Consider the following 15858-nt stretch of genomic DNA (forward strand, 5'->3'; position numbering starts at 1 on the left):
AACAAATATATATTTTTTCTTAAATACTCTTTATTTTATAGTGAAATAGTATTATTCGAAAGAAAAATGTGTTTTTTGTTTATTTATTAATAATAATAATACAAAAAATAAAATATTTTAAAAAGTACTTTAAACCTTTTAAAACTAATCCAGTAATCAATTACTACCCAGCAATGATGACAGGCTATAATTTAAATGATACTGCTTATATAGCTTCAGTGTAGTTACATTTTTGTTAATAGCATGTAGTGTGCTTGCTACTTTTTTAAACAGTTGGCTTGTAGTAGCTTGTAGCAAGCTCATCTTAGCTTTCCTAACACTGGTACAATAGACGGAATGTGTTGAATGGAACTGTTAGGTGTTGTGACGGCAGGCTTGGATGTGGGGTGTGGTTGGTGAAGTATTTGGATATTGGATGGGACAGTTGGAGATTAGAGGGCAATTATAAACATTTTTTCCCAAATACCCTATTTTACAGTAAAATATAGTTTTATAGTGAAATATATTATTATTATTATTATTATTATTATTATAAAAATGTTTTTGATTTATTTATGAATAATAACAAAATAAAACAAATATATTTTTCTGTAAATTCTCTTATTTTACAATGAAATAGTATTATTACAATAGTAAAATGCTTTTGTTTATTTATTAATAATAATAACAAAGTAAAACAAATATATGTATTTTTCTATATGTATTTTTTCATTAAATACTCTTATTTTACAGTGAAATAGTATTATAATAGTAAAATGCTTTTAATAATAATAATAATAACAAATGAAAACACGCATATGTTATAAATACTCTTATTTTACAGAAAAAAAGTACTATTACAATAGTAAAATTCTTTTTGAATTATTTAATATTTTATTTATTATATAATATATTATACTGTCTTATTTTTAGTTTATTTAATAATAAGTATATATATATATATATATATATATATGTGTGTGTGTGTGTGTGTGTGCATGTGTGTGTCTGTGTGTTTACAGTGAAACAGTATTATTATAATAGTAAAATTCTATTTTGAAAAAACAAAAAAAAAATTGGACAAACTGTACATCTCCACATACACAAACAAGCAAACTTGAACTTATAACAAAATGCATTTTATTTTATATCAGAAAAATGCAATATTTGCCGTGTTCTCTCCATGTCCTTAATACTTGGTAACAATTCACATCATCAAACTCAAAAGTATGTGTTCATATGGCAGCAAATCTGTGTAATCTGAGCAATCAATGGACAAACCCACAATACCACAAGTTACAGTTGTTATGTAAATGCCTACATTTATTCAGCTGGACATTGGACAGTTATTCAACGATATTGTTTATAGTTTACTTTCATATTATTCTGCCATTATTTTTTTTTCCACCAGGGTTAAGATATGAACAGTAGTCCGTTATAGGAATTAAATAAAAAATATAAATGTTTAACTACATTTACTGCTGAAGTCGGCGTCATTTACAAGTCTTGGAAAAGTCAGTTTACAAGTTATTAAAAGTAATCACAAGAGCTTTTTACAAGTTGGAATCTCATAATTACAGTAATTCCGACATGACGTAGATGCATCTATTGCCTGTCAAAATAAACATTTTATTTCTGGCGCGTATTAAATGCACGTATTGTTTTTGTGTCGTGATTTGTACAGATACATGATTATGCGCGAGTGTTGGCACGCTGTTCCTTCACAAAGACCCACGTTCAGACAGCTGGTGGAGGATCACGACAGGGTTCTTTCCATGACCTCCACTGACGTAAGAGCGCTCGTGCATCAAAACAAACACTCTAACTCTTTATTATAACCCGAACTCGCCAATTCTAATGTGTATGTGTTTGTGTGCAACAGGAGTATCTGGACCTGTCAGTGCCGTTTGAGCAGTACTCCCCTACCTGTCCAGACTCCAACAGCACCTGTTCCTCCGGCGACGACTCTGTGTTCGCTCACGACCCTTTACCCGACGAGCCCTGCCTCCCTAAACATCACCTCCACAGCAACGGAGTCATACGAACATAAGGACCCATGACAGAAACAGTGGTTTGTGGGGGACCTTCCAGGTTCGCTGCACTGGACCGGCATGTGGCGGCAGTGCGGACGAGGCTCTCCTGGTGCAGTGTGGATCTCATGAAACGCTCAGAGAGAAGCTTCAGACTTCCAACTGTTCACAGGTCTGAAGGATGGATTACGGATCCTTCAGCTCCTGTTCTTCCAAATCATTATTCAGCTTTTTGTCTTTGAAAAGAGAATTCCTATTTTTGTATTCGGCCAGTTTCGTTTTTTCCTTCGCGGGGTCAAACCATTCCGTGCCTACCAAAAACAGACAAATTGCTGGACAGAAACAAAAGAACGGATCGACACTGTGTATCAGCACAGTTCTGAAGCGACAAAGTCGAGGTGTTTTTACAGCAATATCCGACTGGAGTGAGAATCAAACCCATGGCCAGTCTCTCTTCTCCACTCCTCACAAAGAACATTTTTCATTCTTTTTTTAATAAGAAAGAGAGTAAGGTCTCCTAGATGTGAGATTTAACTAGAAGATATATAACTGTGTGCTTTGTATGTATCTTAAAAGTTTTTATTGTAAATATATAGATATAAATATGTATCATATTGCAGTCGGTAGCAGTGTACTTAAAAAAGAGAGAGAAACAAACAAAAAAAGAAAGAATGACATTTTAAGCAAGTGAGCATACACTGTTGAGATCATGTAAACATTTAATCTTAAAAAAGCAAAACTAAAGTTTTATTTGAATTAACATGTATATTTGTAAAGCTATTTATAGACGTAAGGTTTTTAAAGGGGTCTAAAATTATAGTCGGGTTTTGGTACTGTAAACAAAGGTTTTTCTTTTCAATTTTGTAAGTTATTTACCACAGAAGTGCAAGATTTCAACCCGTGGGTTGTGTTTTATTTTTTGCTTGTTTTCTTCCATTTCTTCGTTTACGGTGACAAGAATGTATGAGAAACGAATTGGGTCAAATTCAGAAATGATGAATTCTAAACACGAAATACGCCAGAAGTTGCTTATCCCGTATCTCAGTATTGAATTCAATGATAAAAGGACCACAAGTGCTTCTGATCTTCATGAGGAAACTGCACCGGACTCACACTTTAAGCACTTTTCATCCTTTTGGTGTAAAAACTCCATATTTGGGCTTCCATAAGCAGATCCGTTCACTACAGTATTTCAAACAAAACAGTGTTGGTTTTCTCCAATTCTAAGCGCTGTGGTCTTTTCATCCAGCTCTATGATATGAAGGAGTGCTATGTGTGGGTAAAACCCAGCATGGCACATACAGTAGACGTATGGTTAAACCATTTTACGAGTTTGTCGCTCTTATGTGCTTTTTTGCTAATGAATATGTATAATAACATTTTGAGGTAATCCTCGGGGTCGGTATGTTTGCGAAGTGCCAAAATCTTTCTCTCTGCTCTGAGTTTTATGTTAATGAGTGCAGAAGCGTTATTGCTATTCAACTCTAGCGTGCATGGTTGTCAGATGTGTGTCTCTGGCCCTGCGAATCGAAGCGAAGCATTATGGGATAGCTTGGTCGTGTCTCAGGGTGTCCTCAGACAATTGCATTCAAGCAGAAAGCTGGCAATAATATATAATGGGGGGCAAAAAGAGGATGATTCGCTTGCTGCTAAACTACGAAAACTGTAGATTTGATAGGAGGTGACTGTACAGGTGCCGAGCGAAGCAGTCGCTCCCTCCTCCTGCAAACCATTGAATTTTTGTACTTGTCAAGTGCCTGGGAGGGAGTTGAGTGGCTGAATATTACGGCGTACGGTTTGAATGTACGGCCACGTCAATAAGCAGGGTGTTTCTTCGAACGAGGATGTGAATATTTGTGCGAGGCACTTCGTTACCTTGATTCTCAGATTGGCGTCGTTCTGTCATTTCTTCTTCCGGCTTGAGGGACATCGTGTTCTGTTAGATACAGTGTTTGTCCGGTTATTCGTTTACTGTTTGGTGTGGGATGGCAGGGCAAGCGTTCGCTCTCAGCTTTGTTTTTGTTGTACAACCTGTAACCTCTGGCTCACCTCCGCATCCTCCGCTCTACTACTGACAGCCCTTTTGCATTGTTTCAGACATATCAAACAATGTCGCTGGTCCCTTTCCCTCGTCACAAATCCACATTATTTATTTCCTCGTATTTATGTTTTGTTTTTAACGTCATCCGTTTGCTTTCATGACCTTCTCTTGTTCAAAAGGACGGCATTCCTTCGTGCTCGTGTGTGTTTTGGGATGGAGGTAGAGCCGGGATGCGTTTAGAGGTTGAAGAAAGTTTCCTAAATGTTTACAATGAGCATCCAGACAGTTTCAAAGGACGTTGTGTTTCCCAGCACTTTTAAAGCGGCTGGATGATGAGCAATACTGGTCTGATGTCGACACACTTTTGTTCTTTTCCTCTTAAGCTCTATTTGATAGTGCCATTCAGCTCTTATTAGAATTAAGATATTAAATTAAGTTATAGATTTAAATTTGCAAATGATTGTTATATGTCGAGTAGATTTTATATAGGTGTGTTTTCGTTTTGTTTTGTTTTAAATAGGGATGAAAGCTTCTTTACAGTATTTTCTTAAACGGTGCATTCCAGGTAGATTTCTTTTCTTTATGCGGCGAGGTAACGCGTTTGCAGAATTCAAGAATTCGTTTGGCATCTGCATCCCCTCTCTGTTTAACAAAAGAATGGAATAGTTGACTAACAGTGTTTTGTGTTCTTTTTCCATATCTCTGTATCTGTGGAACATTCCGTTCTGTTTCAGTTGTGCCCCTTTGGAGCTGTTGAACCTCTTTACACTCTATCAGTCTGTGCCTGACGGAATTATGCTGTCAATCAAAACCTTTTCAATAAACACAACAAAACCAGTGCTCGCTTGTCACGTTCTTTTGAAATCAATACTGGCCACACTCAGTATTTCACTGTTATTTTGCCATAATTATCAAGAGAGGAATTTAATAAGGATATTTCGCTTTGAAATGCAATGAAATAAAGTACATTTTGAAACTTCAGTCATAGCTAATGGAGAATACTAATGATGCTCCAAAATTTCTGTAGACAAATATATTTGAAGGACAAGGGGGGAAAAAAAAACTTTTCGGTCCGAAATGGCTTTTGAAATCATTGACTGAAACGGTGACACTTAAATGGTGCTTCACACAAAATAAATAAATGAATACAAACATAATCTGTTTAATGAACTTTAAGAAACATTTGACTAGTTTAGTACAAAAAAACAAGTTTAATAAACAAACTTACTTAATAAATTCAAGCTCCTGTCATACTAACTAGCAATAGTGCATGTATGCTCAATTTTACTACTATATGGGCCATTCAGAATTGGTGTGAACTGTTGTCCCACAACCAAAAAACACATTTAAAAAGCATTTAAGTATCCAAATCTTACATGTGTATTAAAATCTTTCTATTATCTATTGAAACCCACAATAATATTTAGAAAATCGCTAAGCTTAATATATCTTTGCCTTAGAATTAAAAAAATGTGGATAGGACCACTGTTGTTTTCTAAAAAAGGCCCAAAATGTACACAGCTTACAAAAGAAACACCACATAATATAAATAAGTTGTCACCAAATAAAAATATGTGAATACCTCACTTTTGACAAAAATAGAACCATCAGCTAGAACCGATGATATATAAAATCATCATTTAATGGGCACTTTTAATTGGGAGGTGGCTGTCTTGAACCCAAACCCATACATTTCAACTTATGAAAACCATATTGAAATAATTTTACTAATTTAAAAAAAAAAACATCTTATTGATTTTTTTAGTTTAAATATATATATATATATATATATATATATATATATATATATATATATATATATATATATAATATATTTTCCTTGTAAATCGTTAATGTAAACTAAAAAAAAAAAAAAAAAAGTGTCCCATATTTTTATGTCACTACTGAAATGGTGTGTGTTTTAGTCCACTGGCTGAGATTGATTTTAACTACATCCCTACATTTATGATCAGGAAATATTCATGTGTCCCCCTCTCTCATAGCTACATGGTGAGTAGATAGGTTCTATCATTTTTGAGGTAAGTGTGTTCAAAATTCTGAAAATCTGTGTGTAACTTTAAAGAACATCACTACTAATGTTTTTTTTTTTTTTTCTGCAATTACGCACAATGTTTAGTTTTTATATGGGTACAACTGTGTGCCACACCCGAAACATGGGATGTTTTGTCAAAAATAAAATATAGTGAATTATCAACTAAGATTTGGTTTGGTTTAGTGTATATTGAAAACTAATGAATCCTTAACTTTGAAATCAGCGTGATTAACTTTTTGCCTTTTACAAAGAAAGATTGGATTCAAAATCCAACAAATCTCATAAATTACACTTAGTGTATAGTGTTAAAATTGTAATTTTTATTGATTTAGCTCTGAAAACTTTTCAATAAAATAACAAAAAATATATTCACAAGGTAGATGTAGCCCAGTGCTTGAAGTGGCACTTCTGACATGTTGCTGGTACTCAGATCAAAACGTTAGTGTCTGGGCGTTTGGAAATGGCACTATATAAATCACACTACCAGGAGGAGTCATCTCATCTCGACAATTCACATGAATGGATGCAAGCGGAGTTGGTCTACCTCAGGGGTTGTCACCCGATCTCATGAAAGTGCATGGGGTAGATGCGTACAATATGCACGACAAACACATGCATATCATATCCACACCAAAGTAAATTTCAGCATATGAATAACATGCCAAACAGAAACAGAAAATCATGCTATTTATACGCATTTTCATGAGACCTGGCTCTCGAATCAGTGCATAACGAAAACAATACCTTAAAATGAAAAGAAACAGGTTTTTGCAATCACATAATTTTAATTGTAAACTCCTGGAAAGTCCAAGGGTTCAGGAAGTGAAAGCATTCAAACTGAAAGTTCAAAATAGCGCTAATACAGAGAATAGTGATTTGCGTCCAGATGCCGGTAAATTATTATTTTCAGTGTGTATTTGGCTTAAAAGCAGGGGTGTTTTATAATGAATGCTGGCTGAAGGAGTTTTAGATTATGTGGTGGTCAGAGGTGTAGTGATTCTGAATGGATCCATATATATTAACAGTGAGGACTTGCTTATTTGTATTGAAAACATGTATTTGATTATTGATTTATTGACTGTGGCACTATACATACATTGTGAATTATAAAAAATAAAAAGTACATATTTATTCATGGTTGGGTTGTTAATTAGGGCGTACCGAGTACCGGCACTTCTTTTTTTTTCCACTTCAAGCACTGATGTAGCCTAAACAAAATCTTAAGAGGTCAATATAACCTCATTCTTATTAAATTATATATTACTTGGCTATATAATATACTACTATTATAATTATATAACTATTTAATTATATATCACTTTGTTTCAGGAGTCAAACATTTTCTGGAAATGCAATATGAGAATTCACTGCAAAATTACTAGAAATGTGTACCTTGGATATTATTCAATTTGCAAAATTTGTGGAAAACAACATTTTTTTTTTCAAGAAGATGATGTTCAGTTTTGTAGAATGGCCCATATGCAACATTTAGAACGAGTAAGTAACTGTAACTCAGCGCATTACTGACATTAGTTTTTGTTCTTTGAGTGAAGCAACAGACGCCATGACTGTTCTGTAACACAAAAGCGCAAATCTTCTGCACAATGGAAACCACAAAACTCAAACCATAACACAAACTCTTCTAAACCTCCAACATAACAGAATATTAAACACTAACAAGTCCTTCTCTTTACTGAAAAACACATGGAAAAAATGTCTATCCTAATTCAGAAAGAATGCTGGGAACTACAGACCCACTACCCAGGGCTGAGTTTACCAAAGTCGATCGTAGCTCCATTGGTGACAATGGTTCTACAATCAAATAAGCTTACGATGCTTTTGGGAAATGCAGCCCTGTTCATTATGTCAACAAAATGATTCATGTAGTCCCAACACAAAATAATCAAGTGAACTTCCATTTTACAGATTTAATCGAATTTAAGTAAAGTTACAAATTTCTAGAGTAGCAATACGTAAAATTTGTTTGGCTGAAATATTAAGAGGTCACATTATTATGACTGAAAATCCCTGAACACCAAGAGCTCAGTTACACAATTGCCCAAATTCAGTTACTGAACCTTTACTTCAGCCAAACGAAAACTTTAGATTTTATTTAAGATTTTGGCCAACAACAAAAAAAAATCATTTTGATGAATTTACAAATAATGTGCAGCCATTCAGTTACTAAAGCAAAATGAACCCGGACGACATGTTCAGGATGACCTTATGGGCTCGCTCAAAGAAAAAAAAAAACAGTCTATTACAACATAATACAATGAAAATGATCAGTCTCGCTACAGGACTATGCAACAATATTAAAATAATAAATCATTATTACTTCATTGACTATTAGCCAGCTTTGTGTGTATCTTACTGGTTTCCTTACTCTCCTGAGACATTTCCTTGCTAAATACATACAGAGAGAGAGAGAGAGAGATAAAGTACTCATGTCCTCCAAGGCCAGTTTATTATACTAAGCAGTCAATCTTAGTTATAAAATGACACCAACTAACTATTTTATCTGTGCTCTCTCTTTTCAAAAAACTAACCAAAGCAGAATATCTGATTGGTCCCATTAGTGACTTAAGCTCTGTTGACAGCATTAACACAACTTTCCAAACCAACAATGCCATGACAAATGCTGTCAATAAAGCCTAATGGCACCTATTAGCTATTCTAACTGACGATGGTATGAAAAGAGAAACCGCACAAAATCATACAAAAGACATGAAAGTAACACTGTGATGTTGCTATATGGTGCATGACTCAGCAACTGACAGTTCACACATAGGACTATATTTAATTACCTTAAATAATCACAAAGAAACTGCAACACAGAGCGAGAGAGAGAAGAGAAACTGATTTAGAATCTACCCTGAAACATTTTTCACTCAGAAACTGCTAGTAAATTTCACAAATAATTGCAAGGAAATGGCAAAGTAACATTAAAATTAAACATTCACCCCTGGTTTCACAGACAAGGCTTAAGCCTAGTCCTAGACTAAAATGTAAGTCTTAGATGTTTTAACAAATAGAAACTTGAACTGACTGATCTTAAAATATATCAGTGGCTTTGTTTTGTCTCAGAATGCACACCAGTAATGTTTTTTTCTAATCACGTTTATAAAAATTACTTAAAAGTCCTAATTGAACCATGGGCTAATCCTGGCTTAGTCTAAGCCCCATCTGTGAAACCGGGCCTCAATGTTTAAGCAAAGACTAAAGTAGTATTTTCTTGTAAAATCTACTGAATAATATTTGTTTTCTAATATATAATGTATCTTTTTTTATATACAGTACTGTGCAAAAGTCTTAGGCCACTAGTATTTTCATCAGCTAAAAAATGGTTTAAAGTCAGTTAAAGTCGGTCTTTTGCTGTAGTGTGTCAGTAGGAAATATCAGTTTACATTTCTAAACATTCATTTTGCCATTAATTATAATAATCCAGTGGGATTTTTGTATGGAGCACAGACTGTTGTCAGACTCCTTGTGCAAACAGAGATCTGATCTCTGCATCATTCAATCCAGTCTGTCTTAAGAAACAGACAAAACGGAGACAGACTAAATCCAGAAGAACTGTGGCAACATCTCCAAGATGCTTTAAGAGACCTACACCTACAAAGCTACAGTACTGTTAAAATTTTTAGACAGTTAGGCACATAAAATGAGGATGCTGTCAAAAACAATGTCATAAATAGATTTTCTTTATCAATGAACTTCTATTAACTAAAATAAATCAGCATTTGATGTGACCATCCTTTGCATTTAAAGTAGCTTTTGCCCTAGGTGCACTTGTGCAGAGTTTGTCAGGTAGATTTGCAGGTAGGTTATTTGAAACATCTTGGAGATGTTGAAACAGTTCTTCTGGATTTAGTCTGTCTCAGTTATTCTGTTTCTTCATGTCATTCCAGAGACAGACTGGATGATGGTGAGATCAGATGTCTGTGTGGAGCACTGGCTGTTGTCAGACAAAAATCTCACTAGATTATTACAGTTAATGGCATTCTGGCAAACAGAATGTTTGGAAATGTAAACTGATGTTTCCTACTGACACACTACAGCAAAAGATAGAAATAACTTACTTTAAACCATTTTTTAGCTGGTGAAAATACTAGTGGCCTAAGACTTTTGCACAGTACTGTATATAAAACTTGATTCTGATTGGTCAGCAGTTGTGTTTTATTCACAATAAAGTATGAATTTGCTATGAACTTTTCACCCAACAGTGTATCACTGCACAGCACCCTTAGCAACCACCCATAGCAACATAAGCAATCAATAATGTAGCATCAAAACTGTGCCAGAATTAACTGTTTGTTATTTATTTAAAGTCCCCCGTAGTCAACATTTTTATCCCTTAAAACTGATCTTTGATCATCAAAATGACATATTTAAATGTTTTTTCTTGTGAAAAGAATTTTTTCATGCCTTAAAACTGCTTGAATATAACTCTACTCCCCTTGCAAACTGTAGCAAACACAATATAATGACGAAACACGGATAATGACTGATCAAACTATGTTTTTACTACCGGACAACTACAGTGGATACTGTAACATTTGTTAATTGTGCCCTCAAAATGCCTTGAATATGACATATGTACAATACAGCACAGTCTCTTGTAACTTAATGCTTACATATTTGTTTAACATAATGTGTCTGTTACACTCTGATCTACAATATGCAAAAACTTATCTTCATCTGATGCACTTCAGTGGGTTTTATGCATAGCAGGAGCACTTAAAATTAGAATCACAGTCCAAAATAGTCAATTTTTTCAGGACATTTTAGATATGAGAATATGGTTACGCTTAAAAACTATGACAGAATTTAGGAACGGTGCAAGTCATGGCAAAGTATATCTTAAAAAAAAGATTTTTCATCTTGTCAGTATTCATATACAAAAACACAGATTTAGTTGACGGATGCACACAACTTTTTGTGCTTGGCTAGTTGACTAAAAACATGAAAAGTGCCCAGATGCAGTGCAAAACAGCTGTTGTGCAGTAAAAATGCATTTTGGGAGTTTTTCCCAGTCGTGGAAGTACTACTTATGACTGTATGATTTGGAGAAGCAAATCTAATCTGTGATTTTTCTGATTGCAGTTCCAATTTATACTGCACTGTAGAGTACTGTTGGAGAAGATGGGGAAGATGCCTTCCTTAAGAACAATGTCCATTTACTTTGAAACTGTAACATGTAAGGGTAGCATGTACAGGATGATGCAACATCATCCAATGTGTTAAAGGGTTAGTTCTCCCAAAAATTTCAGTCATTAATTACTCACCTTTATGCAATTATGTTTTACACAAATTAAGATATTTTTGATAAAATCCTGAGAGCTTTCTGACCCTGCATTTACGGTAACACAACTGACATGTTTAAGACCCAGAACATCAATTGACATCAATGGTTAAAGGAGATGTTCACTTCCAGAACAAAAATTTACAGATAATTTACTCACCCCCTTGCCATCCGAAATGTTCATGTCTTTCTTTCTTCAGTCGTAAGGAAATTGTTTTTGTTTTTTTGAGAAAAACATTTCAGGATTTCTCTCCATATAGTGGACTTCTATGGTGCCCTCGAGTTTGAACTTCCAAAATGTAGTTTAAATGCAGCTTCAAAGGGCTCTAAACAATCCCAGCTGGGGAAGAAGGGTCTTACCTAGTGAAACGATTAGATATTTTCTAAAAAAAAAAAAAAAAAAAAAAAACAAAAAAGACCTCAAATGCTCGTCTTGTCTTTTTTACTCCAACTTCAAAATCATCCTACATCACTGCAGAAGCACCGACCCAGTGTTTACAAAGTGAACATGCAAAAAAGGTCAAACGCCCTTTACAAAAAAAGGTAAAACAGCGATGTAGGAAGGAGTTGGAGGAGAAAATGAGACTGGAGTTTTTCAACCATGAACCGGAATACACAGAATACACGTAGAGCTAGACAATGCTTAAAAAAAGTATATAAATTGTACTTGTTTTTTCTTTTTTTTTTTTTTTTTTTTTTTTTAGAAAATATCCAGTCGTTTTGCTAGATAAGACCCTTCTTCCTCAGCTGGGATTGTTTAGAGCAGGGGTGCCCAAACTCAGTCCTGGAGGGCTGGTGTCCTGCAGAGTTTAGATCCAACTTGCCTCAACACACCTGCTGGGAAGTTTCTAGTATGCCTAGCAAGAGCTTGAGTAGCTGCTTCAGGTGTGTCTAACTGAGGCTAGAGCTAAACTCTGTAGGACACTGGCCATCCAGGACTGAGTTCAACCCTGGTTTAGAGCCCTTTGAAGCTGCATTTAAACGGCATTTTGAAAGTTCAAACTCGTGGGCACCATAGAAGTCCACTATATAAAGAGAAATCCTGAAATATTTTCCTCAAAAAACATAATTTCCTTATGACTGAAGAAAGAAAGACATGAACATCTTGGTTTGGAACGACATGAGGGTGAGTAATTAATGGCAGAATTCTCATTTTTGGGTGAACTGTCCCTTTAATATAAGAAATAAATAAAAAATGATAATTTAGTTGTTAATTTAGACCCTCTTTTATTCAATACCTTTGCAACCTCCATCATGCCAAGATTCTTTGCCAAGAGTCTCAATGCCTGATGAGGTTGGAGAACAACTGAGCAACTATTCTAGCATACAGGACTCTTCAGATGCTTCAAATGTCCATGTTGGTGCCTCGCCACTTTAATTCACCCCACTTATTTTTAATATGTTTCAGGTCATGGGATTGGAATTGCCATGGCAGAAAATTTATTTTTTTGTGTTGATCGTCATGTTTGTTTTAAATCATTGTCTTGATGGAAGATCCAACAACGGCCCATTTATAAGATTTTTAGCATAAGCAGTCAGTTGGTTAGTTGGCAGCCTGTTGTTATTTGATAGAATCCATGATGCCACGTGTCCAAACAAAATGTCCAGGACCTCTGGTGGAAAAATAGGCCCACAACATTAAAGATCCAGCATTATATTTAACTGTGGTCATGGGGTACTTTTTAGTCCCTGTGTATCCCATCTCATGTGCGCCAAAAAGTGCTTTTTTTCAGTTTCATCTGACCATAGAACCTGGTCCCGTTTGAAGTTCCAGTCATGTCTGGCAAATGAATATGCTGTATTTGGATTTTGGATGAGAGCGTAGGATTTTTTCTTAAAACCCTCCCAAACAACTTGTGGTGATGTAGGTGCTGTTTAATATTTTTTTAGGCTTTCCGACCCTAAGACTCAACTAATTTCTGAGATTTTCCAGCTATGATTCTTGGAGAGTCTTTGGCCACTCAAGCTCTCCTCCTGACCATGCATTAAAATGATATAGACACAAGTCCTCTCCGAGACTGGAAAGTCTAAATTATTGCCCTGATGTTTAAAATGGGAATTTTCAATGCTGTATCTATTTTCGTACAGGCTATTTCGTGAAGCTTAACAATCTTTTGCTGCAAATCAGAACTATATTCTTTGATTTTTCTGGGAATTTGGCCTTTGTGTTAACTCATATTTATACGTCTGTGAAACAGGAAGTCATAACTGGACAATTTCATGTTTGTAATCACTCTGGTATGTTAAAAATGTACAGTAAATTTGAAAGGGAAGATGTTTCATAGAAAATTTATTCGTAAGAATTTTTAGGGGTGCCAATAATTGTGGTCAACATATACTGGAGAAAAGAATTTATTTCACTTCTGCCACTTTTAATCAGTTTACTTCAATTTAGGGTTACATTTTTTCAACTAATGATTAAAAGGAAAAACAATGTAGTTTGTGCTCTCACTTTGATCTCCGCTGTAAATCTGCAATTTACTAGGTTTCAAAGTCACTGCGTAGTCCTATTTGAAGTTATCCTAACATGACTAGAAGGGCAGTTTAAGCATATTTCATGAATTAATTGCATTCTTTCGCACACTGGTGTTAATCTGGCACCTGGTGCTAATTTTCCTTGATTATGACAAACCCTATTTAACTGGCAGTGTTCTTTCACTGAGACTGCAAGATGAACTGAAAAACTGCGACAGAGTTTGTCCAGATATAGGCCAAAGAGTTGACACTTTTAACCACTGCAAGAGAAGTTGGTCTTTCCAAATTTGTTATTTCCTGAATGTTGCAGGTCTACAATGACACTAATTCATTCAAGTCCCCCAAAAAGTCTGGCTGTCCACGTAAAATAAATGCACAAGAAGACAGGACAATGGGGAATCGGTTCAACACTGCAGCTGGAATTGCTTGCCACTACAGTGCTGAACAGGGTAAGGATAATCAGTCTTGGGAACAGGATAATCTGTCTTGGGACGTTTAAGAGAAGTCGGACTGAATGTGCACTTTGCACTGATCAAAACTCTCAGAAAGAATCAAAAGGCAAAGCCTGTGTGTTGGCAGTGTGTGATTCTCAGTTCAATTGTTTGTACATTACTGTGTCTTTATTTTCTTATTTTGCAAAGTGATCATTTTCAGTGATGGAGAGCATCTCACTGATGCTTTTGACTTAGAAATGATCATACGGTTTCCTGCAGCAATGCACAGCTCATTCCTTCAGGGCTTTTTAGGATGACTTCAGCATCACTAGTGCCACTGCGTGACCAAACACATTACGCATCTGTACATAAACACATGTCCTCATTGAAGTTGCCTTCAGCAAATTTAATTATGCAGAAATATAACCAAAAGTTTGTAAAGCGCTTTGTGACGTACAGATGTCTGTGGCAAGATTACACATCTGACAAATCCCATGTAGCATCTGATTTCGAAGAGTCTGTGAGGTGACTGATTTCCAGTGAACCCTGAGCAATTACATCCAAACTACTGCACAGTGGGACAACCTGGTAATAGGGTGACAGCAGTCAAAGATGTCATGCAGGGAGGAAAAAACGAGAGAAATCGAGGCTTGTTGGAGTCAGAGAACCCTGCAAGAATGAAAAAAGAAGTGTATAGGAATGAGGGATGCAAAGCCTCCCCCTGAGCAAACACAGCTCTGAATCAGACACACCAATTTAGACCTGGCTCTCTCAAACACATCTGTGAAAGGAGCTCTTGAGCTGCAGAGTAAAGTCAGCGCACACGTGCGCACACACACTCATCTAAAGGCACTGAATGAGTCTCTTCAGAGCTCTGGGGAAGCAGGATGTTCCCCTTCAGGACATATTTGAGTCTTTCAGCTCTGGAGAGCCTGCAGGACTCCAGCAAACAAACACTCACAGTCACAAGTGCAATTCGTGTGACAGTTTGAAACATATGAAAACATATGAAAAGTTTTTTTTATGTTATTCAGAACTCAGTGGCACAACATTATTCATATTATGATGACCAATTATTCTATTACATTATTAAATTAAATTATATACACAGACTAGGGATGTAACGGTATGAAAATTTCCTATTACGATTATTGTGACCAAAATTATCACAGTTATCAGTATTATCACTGTATTGTTAAAATGTGCTGGAAATGTTCAAAAAGTACTGACACATAAATCACTTCACCAAGTTTTACATTTGAAGTCAACAAACAACAAATAAAATGACTGTTTGTTTGCCTAATCAGTAAAACAATAACAGTACCAATGATGTCTGGATTTTAAATGACAACATGACTGACAACTTATATGGCATGTTCAAATATCTAATGTAAATGATCAAATAAAGCTTTGAAAACGTTTCATAAAAGGTAAACCTCATATTTCAGCCTTTAAATAAAGAAAAGGGTTAGGTCAAACTGATAACTGATTTATAAATGGTTATATGTATTTTATCTGCTCCATACATAATTTTTGATAAC

General features: G+C 35.3%; 1 protein-coding gene across 1 annotated transcript in view; it reads left to right on the forward strand.

The window, feature by feature from the left end:
• The window catches only part of fgfr3 (fibroblast growth factor receptor 3), a 51391-nt gene extending 46501 nt beyond the window's left edge, over positions 1-4890 (forward strand). The window contains 3 exon segments of the mRNA XM_051126010.1: positions 1664-1769; positions 1862-1988; positions 1991-4890. Coding sequence (XP_050981967.1) covers positions 1664-1769; positions 1862-1988; positions 1991-2187 — 430 coding nt within the window. The 3' untranslated portion in view covers positions 2188-4890.
• The last annotated feature ends 10968 nt before the right edge of the window (positions 4891-15858 follow it).

This window comes from Labeo rohita, chromosome 13 (genome assembly GCF_022985175.1).
Source record: "Labeo rohita strain BAU-BD-2019 chromosome 13, IGBB_LRoh.1.0, whole genome shotgun sequence".
NCBI lineage: Eukaryota > Metazoa > Chordata > Actinopteri > Cypriniformes > Cyprinidae > Labeo > Labeo rohita.